This window comes from Meriones unguiculatus, chromosome 1 (assembly GCF_030254825.1).
Source record: "Meriones unguiculatus strain TT.TT164.6M chromosome 1, Bangor_MerUng_6.1, whole genome shotgun sequence".
NCBI classification, from domain to species: domain Eukaryota; kingdom Metazoa; phylum Chordata; class Mammalia; order Rodentia; family Muridae; genus Meriones; species Meriones unguiculatus.
The window spans coordinates 67,425,862-67,450,349 of record NC_083349.1 but is presented as its reverse complement, the minus strand read 5'-3'; the positions used below and the strand labels follow the sequence as shown (position 1 = coordinate 67,450,349).

General features: G+C 42.4%; 2 protein-coding genes across 5 annotated transcripts in view; one reads left to right on the top strand and one right to left on the bottom strand.

Moving 5' to 3' along the window:
- Positions 1-23,657, bottom strand: part of Add3 (adducin 3) — a 109,232-nt gene extending 85,575 nt beyond the window's left edge. The window contains exon 1 of one of the 4 annotated variants that reach the window (XM_021652189.2): positions 23,426-23,657. The gene's annotated coding sequence lies outside the window, so the exon portion shown is untranslated. Of the gene's footprint in view, positions 1-21,107; positions 21,372-22,524; positions 22,635-23,425 lie in introns of those variants that run through there. The other 3 variants (XM_021652194.2, XM_021652191.2, XM_021652190.2) reach the window with 3 other exon arrangements.
- LOC132652221 (basic proline-rich protein-like) lies at positions 18,156-23,576 on the top strand. The gene is made up of 6 exons (XM_060376947.1): positions 18,156-18,202; positions 20,812-21,019; positions 21,102-21,693; positions 21,811-22,046; positions 23,282-23,408; positions 23,491-23,576. The coding sequence occupies exons 1-6, from the start codon at positions 18,156-18,158 to the stop codon at positions 23,574-23,576; spliced, it is 1,296 nt and encodes a 431-aa protein (XP_060232930.1).
- Positions 23,658-24,488: the final 831 nt, after the last annotated feature.

The window sequence follows — 24,488 nt, the reverse complement described above, 5'->3', positions numbered from 1 at the left end:
TGAAAATATAATGTGCAGAGCATAGTACTAGCTCAGACAACACTGAGACTGAAGATTTTATGTAGCACACCTCCATGACTGGTGCCCAAAGAACAGTAGCTGCGCTGGCTAGTCAGGTCAACTTGACACAGGCCTGAGTTGTCTGAGAGGAGGGGCCTCATTGAGACACGCCTCCATGAGAGAAGGCTGTGAGGCGTTTTCTCAATTAGTGATTGATGGGGGAGAGCCAGCCCACTGTGTGTGGTGCCAGCCCTGGGCTGTTGGTCCTGGGTTCTGTAAGAAAGCAGGCTAAGAGAGCCAGTAAGCCACACTCCTTCATGGTCTCTGCCTCAGCTCCTGCTCCAGGTTCCTGCTCTGTTAAAAGAGTTCCTGTCCTGACTTCCTTCCATGATGAACAGTGATATACAAGTGTAAGCCAAATAAGCCCTTTCTTTTTGGTCATGGTGTTTTGTTGCAGTAATAGGACCTAACTAAGATAGTAGCTATAAATTTATTTTGCCACCTATCTTCAAGAAGGCCAGTTAAAAGTCAGCAAGCACCATTAGAGTAGAAAAAACACTTGCTGTTTCTAACCTTACCCTGGAAAGGCTACAGAACTGAGGGAGTAGCAGTCTGTAACCAAAAACAGAAACAGCACTTGTTACACAAGGTGGCCAAACAGGTCGGCTGGAGTCCTTGCAGCTAGAGAAGCTGAGGAAGCATTTCCCAGGCTCCTGCCAGCTCCCACCTGTAAGGAGCACAGCATGAACACCCTTTCATTGTTCAACAGAAATAGGATGTGCGCCTCAGAGGCATATACACACTATCTAGTAGTTACACCAAAAAGCAGACAGCAAGGCCAGCTGGGGTAACAGGTAACATGTGCTTGTAACCCCAGCACCAGGGAGGCAGAAGTATCATTACAAGGCTAATCTACGATATATAGAGGACAATTAAAAAAAAAAAAAAAGAGCAAAAGGTAATTGCTTACTTTGTATGAAGTTCAGGGCACAATGTGTGACATGTGTGCAGGGCCAGTGAGGCACATGTGAAGGCCAGAGGTTACTGTCAGGGTGCTTTTCCTCAGAGGCTTCTCCACCTTACTTATTTAATTATTTTTGAGGCAGGGTCTCTCGCTGAATCCTGAACTTACTGCTTTGCCTAGACTGGCTGGCTGATGAGAATCTGGGAACTGTCTGTCTCCACCATGATGTAGATTCCCTCCCCTAGGACAGAGGTTACAGAGGTTCACTCCAACATATAACCAATATTAAAATTTGAGGCATTTTACATTCTTTTTCTGTAATCAGTCTTTAAAATCTACTGTGTACTTACAATACTTCAGGTGGCAACAATCCCATGCTGTGGCTGGTGGTTGCATTTTGGATGGTGGAGCGCTGTAATTTGGCAGCAGGCCTGGGCCCACTCCAAAGAATCTCTTCTACCTAGTAAGTTTTGGTTAGATCAGCTTCTAGCAATTTATAATCATTTCACAGACCTCTTCATGTTGCCAAAAGACAATTACTGAGTACTGTAATAGAAAGACAGTATGTCAAAAGCTGAGACAGTCAGCAATGACAAACACACAACAAACACTGACAACAGTTGCTGGAACTTATAAAGTCCTGAAGGGACGCTGACCAATCACATCAACCAGCACCATCCTTGACTGCTCATTAGTGGAACACATTTCAACCAGGTTTACCCTTTAAACTCTACAAGTCTAAAAGAACATCTATAGAGAGGACCTCCTTACGGCACGTGAAGGACAGTGACTACAAGCAACGCCTGTGTGTGCAGTGATGCCTCACACCATTTGGATATTCCACCTTCAGCTACACTGTTTGTTAAAATTCAACCAAGCCGTAAACTGCTTTGCATTAGCCTTCATATGCCTTGCTTTTCTTCAACTCAAGAATATGCTCAAAGTACGTAAGTATAACCAGATGTTCCTGGCAAACAACTGGATTTTCAAACATGACTGATCACCAATACCAGTACCACAGATGAGTTCTACACACGGGTGAAGAGTTTACGTCTACTCAACAATCATCTATTTGGAACTCTCCATACTTGTCCACATTTCAATATGTTGGATTTCTAAATAAATTTTCCAAGGCAAATAGCAAATCATAAATGTAAGTGGTTGAGAACACCCTCCTTAAATAGATTCAGAACACATAACGAATGTCATAAAAAAGTCAGCATTCTAAGAATGTGAGCTGATGTTAAAAGTTGAATGAAAACAAAACACTGCATTAACCTTAAAGTCACCGAGTGGCTGTTTTTCTTTCTTTTAGAAGTTTTCCTCCATTCAAATTCCTATACATGTTTATCACAACAGTCTCCTACTCTGTAAACTACTCCTTTAAAGCAGATGTAAAACACGTGAAATCCAAATACAACAGCCCCTCTGACAAAACCTTTCTAAGAAACACAATGCAATGCGCTTGTACCTATATACGGAAAAACGGGAAAGTTTTGAAAACTGATGATTTTTGTCTTAAATACCTGAAACAAATTTAGGAACAAACAGATGTTATTGATTAATGAGACAAATGAACTGAAATTAAATTAAAATCAGTGCCTTATTATATGCAAAGCAGAGTGTGAAGGACTTTCATTTTAAATCACTACTTTTTGAACCTGTCCTTTTCTAGTTCTGACTTGAAAACTCAACTAAGCCAGATGTGGTAGTGGACACCTTTAATCCCAACACTCAGGGTCAGTGGCTGGACAGTGGCTGGCAAAGCTCTGTGAGTTCTAATAGTAAACTTCAGGCCAACCGAAGCTACTCAGTGAGACTGTCTCAAGCCAACAAACCCACCTAAGTTAACCACAAGAATCACTTTGTTCTGGTCAAACACTGACTCCCAGTCAATTGAGGAAAGGGCCAATATTCTTACATTCCCTACTGTCACTTCATACTTGCTGTCTCATCCTTTCTCACTAGGGGTTATGCATACCAAGCAGGAAACATTTAGTTGGCACATATTTATTGGTCAACTATGTACTGACACTATACTTACGACATACTTTAAGGTCACACATCACCTTCAAAGGAAGGGGAGAGGTTTTCTTTATCCCAGTTCTCCATTTGAAGGCTTACAGATATCCAGCTTGCCAAAGGCCAGCGGCAAAGGAAATCAGCCCTCTCTAGTGTCAAAAGCTGTCTTTCTAGCCATTCGTGACAGCTCATGCCTGAAACCCCAGCACCCGGGAAGCTGAAGCAGGTCCCTGCCCTGTCTGAACTGCACATGAGACCCTATCTGAAAACAGGGTCTGCACTTAGGTGCTCAGGCTTACAGAGAAAGTACTTCACAGTCCGAGCCATCTCCCCAGGCTCAAAACAGACTTTTAATAGCTAAAGTTCTCTTTTATAAATAAGTTTAACCATAAAGCTAGGTTTTAAAACATGGCATTTCTAACATGACAGATTTCTTTCTTTACTGTACCTTATGTAATAGCCCACTTAGTGGAAAATAATAGAAAATTGGGGTCAAAAGTTCTGTAATCTATTTCACTCAAACAAACGATCTAAAATTTTTCCTTTGCTTTGGTGGACTGCAACTGTTTTTCATTTAAATCCATTCCTTAAAAATAAGTCAAGGCAGCCAAATTCATCCAGTTTGAATTTTCAATATAAGTCCTAAACACGTCAGAAACATTTACCATATACATGACTTGGTTCAGTGGTGAGTATACTAAATTGGAACAATACACAGAAGATCAGCATGGCTTTTTGTTAAGAAAACAAGAAAGTTCATGGCGTGTTCCAGATTTTAAAAGTAAAGTTCTCCAATTCAAAGAAAGATTAGAGAAAGAGAGAGAGAGAGAAAGAGAGAGAGAGAAAATACGCTAGGTACTCTTTTCTGAGAAGAAACCTCTAATCCAGGCAACTGAGATCTCTTACCCTGTACAAACCCTGCTCTAGGGAAGGGCACATGGAATTTCAGAGTAACCCCAGTCCAGAACTGTACCATGGGGTGCTCTTCACCATAAAGCAGAGAGCACTGGACTGCAAAGTGGGAGTCCACAGAGCACTGGACCCCAGCGGTGAGCCTAGCTCTGCAGCAGGCAGCCACAGCCTCATGGTCCCTTCACGATCACACTGAGTCCTCCACTTATAAACAGAAAGAGGCCTGGGATTCTAGACTTTCCTTTTCTTTACTTCCCTTCCCCCAAATTTGAAAGTTTCAGAATTCCTGCTCCTGTCACTATAAAACCCAAGTAAAAGATACATCAGCAGCCAAAGAAACTTGCATGTCCAGAGAGACCCTGGGGGCAGCTCACCAGCACCCTCTGAAGACCCCTCCCCTCTCCACCACCAAAGCATCTGCACTGCTGGGGTACAGGAGCCCCTCCAATTGCAAGTCCATGACCCCTCACCTTAAAACAATGCCGAGGGTCTGTGCCTGTCTTAACTCCAGAAGCTTGAAGATTAAACATAATTATTGCTGCAAAACACAGACAACAGTTTAAAAAAAAATTTTTTTTTAATCAACAAATACGGGTTATTAGAGTAAGTGCAATTGTCTCTCAGCCCTTATCTCTCTCCCTTCAGAGGAAGGGAAGGTGGGAAAGGAAATGTTACAGGAAGAGATGAGTGCTGGGGCCTCACACTCCTGACCTCTCCAGGCTATTCTGAGACTAAATTTAGCTTTACTTTTTATGTTAGCAATATATTGGACAGGTGTAGGCAGGAAAAGTCTTGATTCAGAATACATCAGGAGAATAAATAAAGAAAACATTTCTAGAAAAACGTATAAGGGATATTTGAGCCACTTAATGATGGAATAGCAATTGCTCACATTTAACTCTGTCTTACAGACTTTGTTCCCTAGTTCTTACTCAAAAGTAATTTTAAATTCTTCAAAATGATATTGATTTTACAAAAAATTGGTTACAATATTGTTTCAACTTAAATAAGTCTTGTTTTTGAAACACTTTGGGTACCTTTTATACTTCTGATTTATTTTCATTATATATATATATATATATGCTCATAACAATTTTAAATTTTATAAAGAATCTTTTTGGATAAACAAGTTATTACAAACATTATTTTTTAGATTTATCTTAGGCACATGAGTTTTTGCCTGCGAGTAAGTCTATGTAACACATGTATGCAAGCCTATGGAGGCCAGAAGAAGGCCTCAGACCCCCTTGGAACTGGAATAACAAATAGTTTTGAGGGCCATGTGGGTGCCAGGAATTTAACTCAGGCCTTCTGCAAGTGCTCTTAACCACTGAGCCATCTCTCCAGCACCCTTCTCCCAAACATCATATAATACTTAAAACTTTTAGCTGGAGCTGGGCATGGTGGCACACACCTGTAATCTTGATGGGGGCAGGCAGTTCAGCCAGCCTGGTCAACTAAGTGAGTCCAGGACAACCAAGAGGAACAAACACAGAGAAACCCTGTCTCAAAAAACAAAAACAAAATCTTTTAGCTGGGCTGTGGTGGTGGTGTACACTTTTAGTTCCAGCAGAGGCAGGTGGATCTCTATGAGTTCAAGGCCAGCCTGGTCTACAGAGAGAATTCCAGGACAGCCAGGGCTACACACAGAAAAACCCTGTCTTGAAAAACCAAAAAACTTTCAAACACTAAAGCAGGTTTTGAAAATAATTCACAAGTTAATTTTGTGAAATTCAGGAGTTTTTCTATTTGTAAAATCAAGATGTCTTAATAGACATGTCTTTTACATGTCTTATTATAAGATCCATAAAAAATTCCCAATCATACCTATACCAAAACTATCAGAAACATCAGGAGCCAAATCTTATACTAATTGTTTCATTGTGGAAATTATGAGGTTTTTCTAAATTAGAATCTCCATTCAATTTGCAAAACAAAAAATGACCCTGCATGTGATTTTTGACATTTCTACTTAGCATCTTATGTAATCCATCATTTGCTTACTCTTAAACTAAGAGGAACCACTAACTATAATCAAAGAAAAATTTAAAAATGGCACAACTGACTTCCTACAGCTATGACACGATAGACAGGTACTGCAACACCCAATGCCTCAATTCTTTCCTTTTTGTTATCTCACTTCACAAAAGCTTAAAGTGAACATAAAAGCATAATGTGGGGATGCAATTTCACTTGCAAACAAAAAGATTACTCCTTGGCCAAAATTATGACTACTCATCTATTTCTAAACACACAAATAAAAACAAGCTCAAAGACTGTCAATGAGACTAGCTACCAAGTAGTAAAATAGATTAATAGTGACATTATAAAGTTCACCCTATAAGGAAGAATACATCTAAGCCTGGCTACTGAGTTCCCTGTAGGACAGCTACTTTCTTTTCTCTATCACATACACACAAAAGGAATAAAATCATTAACTTTCTGTCCACAGGGATCTTTAGCAAGTTGCATGGATGTTTTCTTTCAAATCTCCTGTCCCAACCTGTCTTTATCCATGTGGGCCTCTGCAATACAGATAAGATGTTTATAGGTTTTTATTTCTCATAGTTCTGGAGGCTGGAAAATTAGATCCAGAAGTTGAGAGATTTGGTGGTTGAAAAAGAGGTGAGGCCTGCTTTTTTCATAGCTGCCTAACCTCTATAGTCCACACCTGAGTGGTAAGGTCCCTTCAGGAAGGGCAGTTAGCCCATTGTGGTGGACCTTGACCAAAAGCTCCACATCAAAACACCACCATACTAAAGATTAGTTCCAATACGAATTGGGGAGAAGATAGACAGTTTAGTATTCCCTTTCTAATCCCAAAGCTACGGTTTTAGTTCACCTGCATATCTCCAAATACCTCCAAACTGCCAACTCTGCCAGCAATCATTCCCCTCACTACCATGACATTCTTAACACCAAATCTCTGACACATCCAATTATGGCTTCCATCAATTAAAACAAGTGCCAAAAAAAAAAAATCTAAATTTCTTAAAATAGCACCCAAGGTCATACAAGAGCACCCTCAATCTTCCTGCTCCTACTTCTCCTCTATTCTACCACACCCTCCCCAATGGCTTTGCGATTCCATTATCGTGGCTGATAATTCACCTTCCACCCTGGCAGCTAAAAATCCTAATGGACCTCTCTGGTCCAAATCAAATACCACGTCCTCCTGACTGGTTTCCCTCAGCAGGATAAATAGCCCTTCTCTGTCTGCCTCCCTCCAATACAGCTCAGGGCACAACAGGCCAGGCTACCCTGAGGGGGAACCGGACACAGGATAGCAATAAGTTATATCGTAGCAAAAGAAAAAAAAAAGACCATTACATAGCACGGCAGTGTACATCTGTAATCCTAGTATTATGTGGCAAGGGTGGCTGAGGCTGGAACTCGGTCGCTAGAGCACTTGTCAAGCATGAGGAAGCCCTAGGTTCAGAACCCAGCACCACACACCCTGTAATGTGAGGCATGAGAATCAGAAATTCAAGGTTATCCTCAACTAAATAGTAAGTTGGAGGTCAACCTGTCTACATGACATGCTTAAAGAACCCAAAAAAGTAGTGGCGGTTGCAATAGTAGTAATATAATAATAAAAATTAAACATTAAGGTAGATGACAATTAAAGTACCCTTTCATGTACTTTCTAAACAGGTAACTCTTCAATGGTAATATATCTCACTAGCTAAATATCATCTTGGGCTTGCCAAAAATAATATCATAAATGGAGTGCTCCATATTCTTTAATTGTAAGTATGGGAAACAGAGCTCACCTTTATTGACCTAAGACCTCGCAAACTTAGTTATAAGCTGGCTCCGCTCCCTGAAGCACACAGAACTGATAATCACAGAGCCTTCTTTTGTTTATCTAGGTCATCCTCTAGAAAATGGGTATTAAAGAGACTCACTCACGACTTCCCAAGAATTCCTCTTGATTTCTAGTTGTATGAACCAAACATTTTAACCTCTTGAAGTAAAACAAGCTAAACCAGGTTGGTAGTGGCAATTTTTGCTTCATCTAGCATTTTCCTGGGATAGCAGTGCTGTTCCCTAAATAAGTCACATTGACTGCTAGTTGTTTCTTAAGGACATATGACTGAACACAATAAATATATTCCTGACACTTTCTTATAACTAAGGTATAATCCATGTAACATTTAAATGTATTCTTTCAAACTGTCTGTTTCAGTGGCTTTTAAAATCTGTTCACAACACTGCAACCCTCACCACTATAAAGTTCCAAACCTTATCACTCCAAAAGGACACCTGGTATGTAGCCAACTGTCCCTCCTTCACCTTCCTCTGCAGCAGTTCTCCCATAACGGCTCATCTCTTTCCATCTCTACAGATTTGTCTGTGCTAAGTCATCTTGTAACTGGAACCATACAGCATGTGTCCTTTCATGTCTGCTTCTTCAGTTGTATAGGTCTGTCTATCTTAAAAGGGTATAGTATTCCATCTTACCCACACATACTCCATTTTATGCTTTTATGAACACTGCTGTATAATTGTGTGTGTGTGTGTGTGTGTGTGTGTGTGTGCGCGCGTGTGTGTGTGTAAACATGTTGTGTTCTCTTAAATATACAGCAGTCAAAACTGTTGGGTCATTAATGATAACTGATACATTTTTTAACCAGGTTAACTGAGAAACAGCGAGACTATTCCATTTACAGTCACACACATTCTTAAATGACAACAATGTCATTTAATGTCATTTGTGTTTACCTTTTAATTAAAAGTAAATTATTCTACCCATAGGCAAAAATGATTTCCTTGGGTACTAAGTGTCATCAGAAATTAAAATAACTTTACAGTTTGAGTAAGATAAATTAAAGGCCTTGAAAGCATAAGATGTATAATAGTATTTCAAGCCCTTAGACCAAAGTTTTTCTTCTGGTCATTAAAGGGACTAAGTATGCATTCTTAAAAACAGGAAAGGAAAACCATAACAACTCTCAAGCTTATACTGTACCTAAGCACTGAGCTCCACTCATAGCAACTTCCAAATTGTATTATGTTTCGGTATACAGAATGTGTCTCAGATTAGGCTCTTCTGATCTCCCTTTCTCCAAAATTCTGCAGACTTTTGCTTGGAACTGAAACTTTAGGCTAAAGCCTGATTCTTCTCTCTCATTTGTACCCCACAAGCCAGTTATAAAATCCTGTTAGCTCTATTCTAAAATATACATACCCAGAAGCCAACCCACTCTCACCACATGTACCTGACGTATTTATTATTCCTCGCCCTCCTCATTCATTGAATCAGCTTTCCTATAGGCACGCTTGCCTGCTAGGGGCCAACACAGCCAAAATCATCCTTAAAAACACACGTCGTCAGTGGTGTTCTTGTGGGATTACTAACTGTGGGAGCAGGAGCTGCCTCTGACTCTTTTGCCTGCCTTTGTGACCCTGTTCCTTCTACTGAGTTGTCTCATCCAGCCTTGATGCTGAGAATCTGTGCCTTGTCTTGTTGTAGCTTGTTATGCTATGTCTGATGTCCCTAGGGAGGGTGGAACTGGGAGGAGTTGAGGGAGGGGCTTCAATCAGCATATATAATAAATTGTAAAAAAAAAAAAAAATTTAAGAGGAAAAAAGAAAAATAGAGAGTGGTTGATGTCCTTGGAAGGCCTGCTCTTTTCTGATGGGAGGTTAAGAGGGGGTGGATCCAGGAATGGGAAAAGGGAGGGAGGGAGGGGAACGAGACTGGGCAAAGGGAGGGAGGGGAACTGGAGTCGAGATGTAACATATGAAAGAAGAATAAATAAAAAGGGAAAAAAAAACACATGTCAGACTACTACACCTCTATTCAAAGCCATCCCAAGGCTTCCTGTTTTCTCCTCCCCATTCTCTTTCATCCATGTCAGCTATGTAGGCCTGGGGGCTCTGGGCTTGTTTCCTCTGCCTGCAATGTTGTATTTACACCCATAATCCTTTACTGTCTTCACATCTCTGTTCATGTGCTACCTTCTCAGTGAGGCCTTGTGCTCGTCATTCCATTTAAACTGATGTTTATCCTCAAAAGTTTTGTTTATCTTCCTCCCTGTCTTCAAAACATGACATATAATGTATTCATTTACTTATTTCCTTCAACTATAAACTCCATTAGATCAGAAGGGTTTGTGTGTTTAGCTTATTGAATCCTCAGTGCTTAGTACAGAGCCAGCATATTACTAACTGCAAAATGAACATTTGCTGAATGAATAAAGGAACACATGGAAGAAAGCATCAAACTGCTCAAAAAAAAAAAAAAAAGGAAATCTAAACAGAGGCCATAGAAACATTTATGAGGAAATAACACTACAAAGCACAATACAACCAGGATGAGAGCTGAAAGCACCATTTCTGGAAAAATACACCACAATGTTTGTGCAGTTTGCTTTAGGAAAAGTTGCCCCCTTGGCTTGTCTCATTGTTATTGGAAAGGATCTGCAGCTGCCGAAGCCCCTAAGCTTCTGGCGAACTCAAACTGCAGTTGCCAAACTCCTAGAGTGCTGATGTCCTCTCAGCTGACACACAGACGCAGACAAGGACCTGAGTGGTGGTATTTGCCCTCTGTTAGACCATTCCCATGATGGTCATAGCACACGATCGGTGTCTTGGCTACCTTGCAACCAAACCACTAACTGGTGTGCTCCCTGTTCTCTGCGCTGACACGCATTCCTCCCTCAAGAGGCTTCAGAAGACGTACCAGAAACCTTCACACATTTAACACACAAGAACACTGAATACACCTTCAACAGTTATATTCCTTCCCTCTCACGCAGTAAATTACAAGCATGGCCAAGTCTGAGTGAAACAACTGAGACATTCTGGAACAAATAATTTAAGCTCTAAAAACAGAATGTTATTTTATAAAAATCTTAAAACAGCTATCTGCCATAATATCACCAAGTTACTCCATCTACCTATCCACCCTCTTCAAGTTACAGGAAGACAGACAGAACTACTCTCTAGTACTCAACAAACAGGACATGAACAATTAAAGAGATTTTTTTTTTTTTTTAAATAATGCCTCTTCCCCAAAGAAGACTGCTTATTCAGGATTGGAAATGATAACGCTCCTAAGTCTTCTGCTGACACCACCTTTTCTAAGCACAGGACTTTCAACAGTTTGCTAGACTGCTCCTCTGAGCTGTCCTTTTAATGTGGGGCTCAGTGAAAGTACCGCTAATGTGTACATGGTCTTTAGCACCACACGCCACATTCTACCACCACCTAGAGAGAAGGTTCCCAGCCCTGTTACAGATAAATGTATGCCGTCACTTCTTAATGCCTTACACAAGATACCATGAGCCGCTCCCAAAATAACTTCCATCATGCTATAGAAAAAAACAAAAACAAAAACAAAAAATCCATGGCCAGAACTCTCTCCCCCAATCCTTTCTGTCCTTTCTAACTAGTAAATTCCCAACTTCCCTTTAGGCCAACTCTTATCCCTCTATCTGAACACTCTATGCAGTGTTCTTTTCCATCCAATCTGTTTTCTGTGCCTGTCACCACGCCCTCAACACATACTGGCAAGTGACATCTCTGTACTGTTTCCTTAGTTGTTGCTTACTTTTCCTATTTCTAAAGCAGTGTGAGAATGCCAAAGAGTTAGGCCTTTCAGCTTTGGGTTCTCGAGAAGCTATATCGCACCATTTATTCCCTTACTATGAAAGCGGATCAGAAGCTCTAAAATGGTGGCTATTGCTGAACTACAATGTTAGAAGCTTCTATTTTGGGGCTGGAGAAATGGTTCAGTGGTTAAGAATGTGGACTGATCTTCAGAGAACCTGGGTTCAGTTCCCAGCACCCACAGAGGGCAGCTCAAAACTACCGTAACTTCACCTGAAGAGGATTTGATATCTCCTTCTGGCATCTGTAGGCACTACATGGACATGCACAGACACATACATAGACACATAATTTTTTATTTTTTAAAATGATTTATTTATTTTTATTTTATGTACATTGGTGTTTTGCTTGTATGTGTGTGTGAGGGAGTCAGATCCCCAGGAACTAGAGTTACAGAGAGTTGTGAACCGCCATGTGGGTGCTGGGAATTGAACCCATACCTTCTTTGGAAGAACAGTGAGTGCTCCTAACCACTGAGACATCTCTAGTCCCAACACATAATCTTAAAAAATAAATAAATAGAACTTTTTGGTTACACCAAAACAATGATCTCCAGCCTTCTAAATTAACCAGATTATGTTTTAAGTGTAAATTATATAAAATAAAGAAGAACAGCACAAAAGAATAAGCAATCATTTGTCCATTTATTTTGGTTTTTTGAGGGTCCTATGGAGTAGCCTTGTCTGGCCAGGAACTTGAGATGTAGACCAAGCATTTTCGAACTGGTCACAAATTTCCTGTTTTAAAATTTCAACTTTCCAAGTGCTGGTTTTGCAGCTGTGAGCCATCACACACATAATTATGAATTTCTTACTCAAATGGCTCCACAAATGCAATAAACACTAATACAAATGATACATAGTCTATCATATGCACGAGATGTTGCGGTTTCCCCAGGATAGCAGACTGGCATGTAGTTGAATTTTATTGTGCTGTGGACATGAGCTATCATGGCCCTACAGCAAGTCCTACCACCTAAGAATATTTACGAGTAAGAAAAATAAGGGTCTAGAGAGAGCACTCAGCATTTACGAGAACACACTTCTCTTGCAGAACACCTCAGGTTCAGCTGCCAGCACCCGTGTCCGGCAACTACCTGCATCACACTGCCTTTAACTCCAGTTCTGGGGGATCTAACACCTCTGGCTTCCTCAGAGACCTGTATTCACAGACACACAGACACACACACACACCCTAACAAGTAAAATGATACATAAAAATAAAAATGACAACTAACAAACCCCTAACTTTCCATCCCTCACAATAAATGAGCCTAGCAGAAACCTGTAAGGTAACCTATCCATCCTTCCCAGAAAGTCAGATATTTTTGACACAATGACTATACCATGTGAAACAAAAACTCACTTCATGGCAATTCTCTGTTTTGGCTTAAAGTAGTAAAATAGCAAAAGGAACAAACAAAAAACAGTTCAGAAAAAACAGAAAGAGAACACTAAAAATCTATTTCAAAAATACTTCTTTATTCTATTCAATTTCAATCCTGTTTATCCATCTGTTCACCCATTTAAAAGAAAATATTTTCCAATGAAGACAGAAATATTCTAATCCTGGTTCAAACCTTCTGTGCAGTCACCAAAAAGGACATGCGTAAACCTATGAACATCAAAGCATGGTGTTTTGGGATAGCTTTGGGTCCCTAAAACAAACTCTTAAGTACATTCATCTGAAAGTTTTACCAAACTTCAGCTAAATGTAATACTTTAACACGATTCTGGCAGTTTTTAAAAGCTAATAAAAAATGTTTACCTAATTAGTTATATAATGCATACCGAACAATCAAGAGTATTCTTATAGTAACAACTCATTATATAATGAATATAGAACAATCAAAGGTATTCTTACAGTAACAATTTCAAAGCTTCTTTTCAGTTCTTACTGTCAAAAGTTCCTTCTCAATCTGGCTATGACAGGTTTGTTCCAGGTACCCTATACTGACCTATAACAGTTTTTTACTAACTCCAGCTTTTACACTCCTGCTCTTTCAGTTTCAGGAACACAGAAAAACAAAACAAAAAACCTAGAAGATAGCTAGGATACATCAAAAACAAAAGCCCCACTTTGAATCTGTGAGTTCACTCAAGTAGGAATCACGATCTTAGACACTGTGATAAAGAATAACTCACAAAAGGGAAAAACTTCATTACAGTTTGCTGAAGCTATCAATAACCAGACCTACTACTAAAACTACCTCAAAAAATAATTTTGTTTACCACCTAGTTTATTAATCTCACATGGCTAGACTGTTTTCAATATCAATCCAACAACTTCTTAAGGTTTCTTCTTTCCCATGCATTCCAACAAGGTCTGAATTAGTTCTTCATTGTGTATTCAGGCCTCCTGCTGGGAAACATAATTAAAATTAAGCAGACAACAATTCCACTTGGTACTAAAAGCCTTTCAAATCCTCCAAATGAGTAAAGCCTGGTTTCTCCAGAAACTGCCTGAGTCCTGCAAGGAAAACTTAGATGCTGCTCAGTTTGATGTGGCCATTCAGTAGATAGCACTCTTCTTTGGGGCCAAATTAAACAAGCTCCAGGAGGCATATGCTGTGACATTCAGGTGTGATAGACACAAAGCAGGGATTCTTTCTTCAAAGCACTTAACTGATAATCAAATTCCTCCAGTAACGTGTTCATCAAAGTATGGCTCAAAGCAGAAACTTTAAAATAGCTCAAGCATGCTTTCCTATCACGTGTGCAAAGCCTGGATTTTGAGTCCTTGCCTTATAAAAGGGCCCAGAGAAATCGAGATTATATACATCAAATGCAACATACAGGCAGTAACTCAACTGACTACCACGTAATCAGTTTCTCAGTGTGTTTACTCATGGCAAGCAAGAACAATTTTCTTTTCCTTTCCTTTTTAATTCTTTGTTTTGTTTTTCAAGACAGGGTTGTTTTCTCTGTGTAGCCTTGCCTGTCCTGGAACCCACTCTGTAGACCAGGCTGGCCTTGAATTTACAGAGACCCACTTGCCTCAGCACCACCAGCATCACCCGGGAAAGAACAATTTTCTTATTCAGGCATAAAACATCCCACCCCTATGTCATTTGGTGATAACGGTGACAGTATTCACCTGGTGGTGACTAGGTCTTTGTCCATGGTGCATTTTTCATTAGGGCAACTAATGTTTTCAGAGTATTTAGAGAACTATGATCTTATCACTATCAACATTCATTAAGACAAAGAATACACCAATTTCAATATTAACTGAAAATAAGCTTTGGGGGTTGGAGATGGCTCAGTGGTTAAGAGCACTAGCTGCTCTTCCAGAGGACCCAGAACCAGTTCCCAGCACCTGCCTGGCAGCTCATAACCGTCTCTAATTCCAGTTCCAGGGGATCTGACACCCTCACAAGGACATACATGCAGGCAAAACACGAATACACATAAAAGAAATAAATCTTTTTTAAAAGAAAGAAAATAAGCTTTGTTATCCACTTAAATAGATCAAACATTTTGATACAAAACCACTGCAGATCTAGTTTTGTAAAAACAAAACATGTTTAAAGCAATGAAAATTTCTCATCCACTGCTGATATGTACTTTAATAAAAAATGGCTGGGCGCTGGAAAGCTGGCTTGGTGGTTCAGAGCACTTATTGTTAAAGTACCTGGGTTTAATTCCCAGCAACCAAAAGGAAGGTCATCGCCTCCTGGGAGCCAGGCATGTATGTGGTGCACAGATGTGTCACTCATATACATTAAGTAATAAAAATAAATCTAATGACCATTAAAAAAAAGAATGGCTCCTGGGGCTAGGAAAATGGCTCAGTAGGCAGAGTTGCCACACAGCATGAAGGCTGAGTTCAATCCCTGGTACCCACAGAAAAAGCACCCTTGAGGGGGAGGTGCACACTTGTAATCCTTTCCCTTGAAAATGGAGGATATTTGGGGCTCAAAGGCCAGCCGGCCTAGCCTACTCGGCAAAACCCAGTTATTAACTCCAAATGAACAAGCAAGGTAGATAGTTCCTGAGGAATGACATTTAAAGTTGATCTCCAGCTGCCATGCGCATATTCATGTATGTGCATATGAACATGTGTGAACCCATGAGGGTATACACACACACAAATGGTTCCCAACTATTAGGTGATGCATGAAGTTGTCACACTTCTGTTTTCAGAGATCTTTCTGTGAGATTTAAAAAGCAAGTAGACTGTGGAAGCTACAATGGAAGAAAATCAGTTTAACCTCCAGCTGACGGCTAATTTTCATCAGTCACACAGGAATTGACCTAAAAAAAAAGTCACCTTTCCCGAGGAGAGAGATTACTGTCTGACGACAAAAGTCATAAGCAAAAGGCAAAGTAGGGGCCACACAATGTTATAATGCTTACGAAAAAGAGAGCGTGTGGTAGAAAAGCCAGGTACTGACAGCATGGCCACTCTCTTTAACCTTTCCACCACCAATCTGTCCCAGACTGCTGAGCAGCAATTAAGTCTCAATCACCAAGCCCAATCACAGCTCAAGGTTTCACCATGGCCTCTTCCCAGCCTCTTCCTCTATGACAAGACTGATCCTGCAGAAGCTTGTTAGAAAGTGAAAAGCAACAAGCCTTGCAGCCGACAGTTACCGGTCTCTTTTCTAGAGGATTGAAAATAGTGTTCCAAAAAAAAAAAAAAGAAAGAAAATAGTGTTCCAAAGTTCCATGTGGTGGGGAGCCCTAATATCTCTTTCGGCACACCAGGTACACTATCTTCTCCAGTCATCCACCAGAACAAAAGCCGAGGACACACACACCAATACTGCACTTGTATGTGTCATTCCATACATATAGATACTGTATGCAAGAGGAAGAAAGAAGTGCTTTCCGTGCTCAGAGTGTGAGCACTGTGGAGAACTCACCAAAACTCACGGTGATGGCGACAAATTACACAACCCAAACCCCCAAGCTCTCGAGAACTTCCCCAACCTCACTGTTTTATATATTTTCGGAGTTCCAACTTAATAGCAGGTAATCGGGCAAAGTGTGATCTCTGAGAGGGTCGTTGAATAAGCTGACTCGCTTCTAGTGGCCCTTTCCATTTCCATCTAAGGTCAGTACTTCATGCTGAGGGCCTCTATCACAAGATCAATTTAAAGGGGTTGGCTAAAACAATAAAATAACTAGCTCATGCATATTACTGAGAGTCACGTTCTGTTTGTAATTCAATGCTTGCCTTAATGCATAATGAGAGCATTAAAATTATTTTACAGGGGCCAAGGAGATCACTCAGTAAAGTGTTTGCCAAAGTATAAGAACCTGAGTTTGAGCCTTAGCACCCACGTAAAAAAACCAGGTTCTGGGCCAGCAAGATGATTCAGTAAGCTCCTAAGGGAAAGGCCTTCAGGCCTGGCAACCTGAGGTTGATCCCTGGAACCTACATGGTTGAAGAAAATTACCAACCCAAGTTTTCCTCTGAGCTCCACATTGTACTCCACAGCACAAACATGACCACACAATTACATACAAATAAATAAGTCTGTATAATTTTTAAAAATAAAAAAATAAACTAAAAAGGGAAAAGCCAAGAATGGTGCAGTGTGCCTGTAATCCCAGCACTGGCAAGGTGCTGCAAGATGGGTGGGTGCCTGGGGCTTGCTGGCCAGCCATCTTACCCAACAGGCGAGCCTCAAGTCCCAGTGAGAGAGCGTCACAAAACCAGTCCAGGACGTCTCTTTAACGTCAGCACAAAGGAGCGCAATCCCTGATTTTGTGGTCAGTCTGATTTCCATAGGAAGTTCTAGCCAGGGCTACACAGTAAGACTTGACTCAAAACAAGCAAACAAGGTGGGTGGCTCCCGAGAAATGGTATCCAAGACTGATCTCTGATCTCCACATGCTTACAGGTGCGCTGGCACCCAAACCCTCTGAGCATGTATGCACAAGCATGCGCGCACACACATACATACAAAAGTAAAATAAACTGTCAACATATACATATATGCACCCACTTGAGTCACTGGTTTTAAGGACATTATTACATTTCTCAAATATATTTTTACCTTCAGCTGGTTGTGAGAAATATCAGATATGTCCACTGCCCCCTCATGAACTTTATAATCCAACAGCCATGCTATCGCCTTGTCTGAGAAAGTAACACTCCTAAATGTCAGCCAGTGTGCTTCCTAGCTACAACCAGTATCTTCACTACCAGCTTTCAAAGTTCATCTTCTATCAGGAAGTCTTCACACTTCCAGCTAAGCTTTAACTAAAGCCAACTTTGAAAGACATGTAAAAGTATAAGGTAATGATATGAGTCCTTTTGAATGGCTCAATTTAGACCTAGCCTCTGTATATACGCTAAACCTATTCACATTTTAGCACAGTTAATACTAATCTATGCTACCCTTTCAAGATGCAAACTTTCAAATACCGTCTTTTTAAAGTCAAAGATTAGCGCTAGCGACATGACTCAGTTGGGGGAGCTCTTGTCTGACAGGCACAAGCCCTGGGACATGAGCCCCAGCACCACAGAAAGCTGGGTGTAGTGGTGTGCACCTCTAATGCCAGCACCCCAGAGAGAGGCAGGAGTACCAGGCGTTCAAGAATGTCACCCTGAGCTACACCCTGGATCTGAGGCGTAAGACTGTCTCAGAAAGATTACATTTCTCTCCATTTTATACGTTTTGTTGATTATGATCATTTGGGACTGTCAGACAACTGTGAAAGCCAAGGCCTTAGGGTAAGTTAAATAGTTGTTCTTTTTTTTTTATAACATTCAAATATGTTTTCAGCTGTGCAACTAATTAAATCTTGAACTTTGAGACTTGTCCAGCTATGAAAAACAACATTATTATTAAAACACATGAAATAAATGAAATAGACTGCAAATTTTTTCTTGCTTAATACTTTTTAATAGTTGGTGCTCAGTACACATTTACTGAATGAAAACCAGGCAAACACATTAATTTTACCTGAAAATAATAGAATCCCAAGTAAACACACACATACAAACACAAAGACCCCTATAATTCACCATCTTTATAAAAAAATACTTACAGAAGTTATATCTTCTAAAAGTGGTCCAAGACCCCAGTAAAAGTCTAGAATCACTGATATATGTATTCTGTTTTTTTTAATGTTTTACTTATAAGTTAGACACAACAGGAATACAATAACTAAGAAAACATACTGTTATAAAGTTTCTTAAAGCTTATGAATTGTCTATTTCTGGAATTTTCCACTTAATATTTTTAAACTGTATTTGACCAGCAGCCACTAAAATTCTGAAAAGCAAAGATGCAAATAACTGAGGACTATTCTATGTGCAGCTAACAGATGATAACCCTTTTCCTTCCAAACCATAGCCATACCCAGCCTGAGTATTCTAATGTATTTCAGAGAAGATTTAATACAGGCAACCATTACAATAAATCTGAAACTGTCTTGGCTTTCAGCCAAAAGAATTAAACCAATGACACAACCCAAAGATCTCCTAATAATTGCAACTCTAAATACTTGGCATGGCCCCTGAGTTCAGATGATAGCACATTAACTTAAGAGACATGAAATAAAGTATGAAAGCACTCATTTTAAATCTCAGTTATGTGATTTAATCTGTGACTGTTCAGCAACTGTCAAGATGGACTTGAGTAATTTCACATAAGCTCCTGTTTAAAAAGAAAGACAGCACCTCTGTTTAGACATGTTAAGTTTTCCTATTTAAATTCGACATGGCTAATTTTTCCAAAAGAATGTGAACTAGCACTAAATAGTAATTCAGGCAACTCGTGCACATCTTTCAGACTACGCTTCCTTCACTTAATGTGCTAATTCTTTTATTTTCCCCTAACTTTACATTGCATCAAGTTATCAAAAATGGACCAGTCAGCTATTTATAATAGCTGTAAGCATAGCTTTGAGTAGCTCCTAATTTAAAATTAGCGTCTGCTATAGCAATCATAATCGTGAAGCAAGTTATAAAAACCACTGCACATCACTGAGCAAAACTCACATTCACTTCAGAAAAATATTATTGATAAAACGGTAAGAAAGAGTAAAGTGTACAACAAAACTTCTCATTCATCCTTAATCGCTGACTAAATTTTACATTCTGAAAATCATGCAAAATAAATATTTCCAGGGGTCATGTGATCATCTATGTCATATCCTAAAACTTTACCAAACATTTCCTGATATCACACATGCAAAAAGCTGCACTGTATTAAAAGATCATAACCAAGTATCTAAAGAACTCCTTAAATTTTGTTTAACCTCCTAAATAGATAATTCCTGGGTTTTCCTTTAAAGCCAACTATTACCAGCATGCTGGCACTCCTGGGTCAACTTTAAGTTAGCAAAGACTGAATTCTATTTTTAAAGAGGTGGAAGAATTGTAAAAAAGTGCCCTCCCCCAATTTGTCCTCAGTAAAGTTAATTAGATAAATTTAAAGAAAAAAAAAAGTCACCCTGCAAGTAAGCACAACGCAAAGGAGACTTAGCTATAAAATCTTCTACAAGTGTCTAAAAGAAACGACCCCGCCAATGAGTCAGGCCTGCCGTAAACACACAGGCATTCTGCTGGGCAGGTAACTTCATTTTAAAAAAAACACATTACACTGTATTCTTACTAGAATTCTCCTAAACCCAAATCAGTACATTTTCAGCACGCTGAAGATGGAGTCCCTCCCAAGAAAGGCAAGCATTTCATTTACTAACTCTAAAATTTTCATAATTCGCCGTAGAGAACTCACACATGTGTATGCGGCTCATCCCAAGCCCCAGAGTCTTATCAATTCCTTCCCGAGCCTTGCTCCTAATCCACACTCAAAGCCTCTTGGCTGAGTTAAATCCCACACCACTCTAGCAAAGTCAATTCCAAGAGCACAAGTGCCAAGGATATTTAGTGGTTTTCCTTACGCTCCCACTTTAAACGGGCATCTACTTGCAATTAAATCTCTGCAACAGAAAAGTTCACCTGAGGCCATTCTTGTCATTTTAATAGAGGCCTGGTTTAATAGTGGCCTGGCCTCAGCTATTACATACCTCCAAAGAGGTTGGAAGTGCCCCAAAACACAGCAAACCAAACTTGGCTGCCAACTCCGCTGTCACCCCGTAAAGAATAACGTAACATATATGCTTGTACGGTTATACTGTGTGTGTGTGTGTGTGTGTGTGTGTGTGTGTGTGCGCGCGCGCGCGCGCGCGTGCTGAGGAGGGTCACAGTGATTATATAAAGTGACTGAACAATTTCAACTGGTGACTGAAGTTTTCTTAAGCCAGGAGTTAAAAAAAAAAAAAAAAAACACAAAAACCAACAAATCAACGCCGTCTTCTCCCACCTCCTCCAAGCGCGGGAACCTCCCACCGGCCCCGCGCGCACCTTCGCGGTGAGCAGGGCTCGGGGCTGAACAGGATTTTACAAGCCCACGTCCTCGCGGTGGGGAGCCGGGGGATGCCCTGGAGAGCGGCCGCCCCCCGCGGCCCCGCGCCCCGGCCGCTCCTGCTCGGCCCCGGCCCCGCTCCGCCCGCTCCGCGCGCCGTCCCCAGCCCAGGCACGGTTCACCTGAGGCCGCGCGGCCGGCGCCAACAAGCCCCCGTGTGGGGAGCGCGGCGGACCCCCGGCCCTCCGCCCCCCGCAGGATTACCTCGCCGCGCGGCCGGCCTCGGGCCCCCTCCTCCGCCACCGCCGGGCAGCCGCGGCCGCCGCTCCGCCGCAGCCGCCTCCGGAGCGCCGCTCGGCCCCCGAGCAGAGGGCCGGGAAGGGAGGGGGCGTGGAGGCGGGACCCGGACGCCGAGCCCCCGGCGGCAGGAAGCGGCGACACCTGGTCGCCGGCGCGTCTAGCTCTCGCTGCCTCGAGACCGAGCATTTAAAGCCCTCTCCTCGCCCTCCCGCCCCGCGCCCGGGCGACCGTTACCGGCAGGCGCCTCGCGCTCTGGCGGGACGAGCCGAACTACCCACGAACGTCCTCTGCCCCGCCCCCCTGGGCCCCGCCTCCACGGGGCCCGTGACTCCGCCCCCTACAGGCCCGGCCCCTTGGCGCCCCAAAGGCTCCGCCCCACAGGTCGGAGTGCCCTGGTCCCGCCCACCACAGGCCACGCCCCAAACCCTTGGTTCCGCCCTCACAGGCTTGACCCTCCTGGCACCCCAGTTTCAAGGCCCCGCTCCAAAAGGCCCAAGATCCCCGGCCGCGCCTCCCATAGGCCACGCCCCAGCGCCCTTCTCTCCGCCCCGTACGGGCTGGGCTCCTGTAGCCTAGGAGCGTGCCTCTGACTCCGCCCTTCTCACCCGACCACGCTCGGGCTCCGCTTCCAATAGGCCACGCCCCCGACAGGCTCTCGCACTTCCAGGCCCCGCCCCTGGCGCCCCTGGCGATCTCTGGCCCCGCCCCTCGAGGCCCCCCTCTGAGCTCCAAGCTCAGTATCAGTCCAGCTGCGGCCGTGGGGGCCTACGTGCTCCGCGGGCGGAGGGCCTAGTGCAGGGCGGCTGCCTGGCGCCTCTGCAGCGTCTTCCTCCCTCCGTGCGGCTCCGATCTGCTGCCGGAGAGGGAAACGACCCCGACAGAAGCCCGATTGAAAGTGGGCGGGTGACGCCTCGGAAATATCTGCCTCCCCGGGTCCGAACGAGCTTCCCCCACCCAATGAGTCTGAACCCGCAGCTTCTGACTGAGCCTCTGCGGCCCACAGAGGCTGCTAGGTAGGCTGTTTGGGGGAGAGGCCACAGCGTTCGGCCTCTCGGCGCGGGTCCCACAGGAGGGGCCTGGATTTTCCTCACATTTGCGTTTGGGGGAGCCTCCTGCCTCCACTCACTTCCACAGAGTGAGGGCAAGGGCCCTTATTTATGCATTTGGACCAGCCCAAACTCTGCACTCCTACTTTGGCCGCTTGCCTCTTAAACCTTCTGAGAGCTGACCTCTTGAGAGATGAAAAGTCTAGGCTTCGCCAGCAGCCATCAAAATTAGTCCGGAGGCCAGGCAAACTTTGCAGCCCTCCTTTGCAGAGCTGGGGATCCCTCCACAGGTGACACTGGGCTGCCCACCCCCGCCTCCCAGACGAGATACTCACCCCAACCTATTCTCGAAATAGACCTCCAGGCACACGCACTCCTCCGCCACCCACGACTTGAACACTCCTCCCGCTCACATGCTCTCCACTGCACGATTCACCCTCAAGCACACTCCTCCCAGCGCCATTCTAGTGATTCATGGTCCCTAGGGTTAACCCCACCCTAACACACACGGCAAACTTCATTCCCCACCCTTATCTCCCGTCCTTTCCAAGGCTCTGGCGACAGGCCATTTCATTTCCTTCCTCATCTGCAGGCTCTCTTCCCCCTCAAATACTTCTCGCCAGCCCCCTCATCTTCATCCCCTTTCCCTAAAAATGTGCTAATTAAAATGTAGTTTCCTCTTCCCACATATGAAGTGTGGCAAATGAATAGCGTTCTTGGCACACACTGCAATTCATTTATCCTCTTCTCGCCACTGGACTAAAGCTGTAGAAATTTTTAGTCTGCCACGATCTCCCATTTGCTTAAAAAAATATTGACCATGCCTTATTATTTCTAAATACTCCTCAACAATCGTGGGGGAAGCCTTGCTAAGCCTTAAGGAGAAAACGTTATTTAGGAAGCGCTCAGTCCGTCATTTTATTTGCCATTTAAAAATATCTGCAGTGTTTGAGAGAGAGAGATTGGGAGTGGCTGTATTTTCTGCATTTAAAAAGAAAAAGAAGAATGCTTTGCATGAATCAAGGTTAGCCTTTTTATGCAAAGCAAAAGAAGTAGTGTAGGAGCACACATCGCTGTGTCTCCGCTACACAGGACGTGTGCCACACAGCTGCAGACCCCAACACCTCCAAAGGACGGCAAATTCAGAGCGTTTTAAGCATGGCTGAAGAGGAGTGCATTCCACGACCATTCCCTTTCCCACGCTTCCTGCACGAGATGGGTGAGAGCTGTGCTTACCTGCCAGCGATCCGCGGCTTCTCTGCGTGCAGGGGAGCTGACGTGTGTCTGTCTTCCCCGGCTAGGTGTGGATTCTGCAGTGCTGCACGGGAGCTCACTGCAGCCGCGGAGCAGCGGCGGCAGCGGCGGCGGCGGCTTCTCCCGAAGCTGAGTAGTAAAGTGTGTGACTTGGAGACTCCACCGTTGCCTGCCGCGAGGCGCTTGCTTAGAAGAGAGGAGGCGGAATCTTTCTTAAAGGAATGGGTTTGGTTTTCCTCTCCGCTGTTGCTTCATCAAATGCAGAAAAAAAAAAAAAAGTGGAATCAGGAAATCTTTTTTTTTTTTTAGACTGAGCAAAGCAGTACAGCTGTGGGAGGTCAAGGTTAAAATTAACCGGGTGAAGGGAACAGCAAGAGTGAGTCAATGAGAAATGCTAGAAGCACCAATTTTAAAGAGCCCTCTCTACTTCTAATATTGGGGTTAATTGCCACTGTGTGCTTTGAAACGGATCAGCAACTTGTGCTAATATTTAATTTCCAACCACTGTCCTAAATAACCACTGAAGAGAGGCTATTTAGTATTTACTACAAGTATGGAAGGAATAATAATGTAAACCTCATGTGCATGCTAATACCTGTAAATATACCTGAAACTTCTAATATATAGAATATATTATATTCATATATAATATATATAATTGGGGGGGGTTGTTTATATATTTCCTTAGCATCTTACCTTGTAGTCTTGGCTGGCCTGGAACTGGCTATGTAGACCAGGCTGGACTTGAACTCACAAAAAATCTGCCTGTCTCTGCTTTCTAAGCACTATGATTATAGGTGTGCACCACTATAACCAGTTTTAATACACTTTTTGATACTGGCAGTCAGTCTAGAAAATATATTATTGACAAATTTCAATGTATACTTCTATGTTATGTATACTTCTGTGTTTTATTCTATGTCTATTACACATAGAATAAAATATATTAAAATAATTTTTGAAAATGATAGAAGGGTATATTATTTTATTGAGTGAAAATTCAAAAATCAGCAAAATTAAGAAAATTAAGTAGTTTAGCTTATTT

Excerpts from the sequence above, each read along its gene's own strand:
- LOC132652221 (XM_060376947.1), top strand. The coding sequence starts at position 18,156 with ATGATCATTTGGGACTGTCAGACAACTGTGAAAGCCAAGGCCTTAGG. Across the intron at positions 21,694-21,810 it reads AGCGCCCTTCTCTCCGCCCC|GCCCCGCCCCTGGCGCCCCT; the intron begins GTACGGGCTGGG and ends TCGCACTTCCAG. Across the intron at positions 22,047-23,281 it reads GCCCGATTGAAAGTGGGCGG|GACGTGTGCCACACAGCTGC; the intron begins GTGACGCCTCGG and ends TCCGCTACACAG.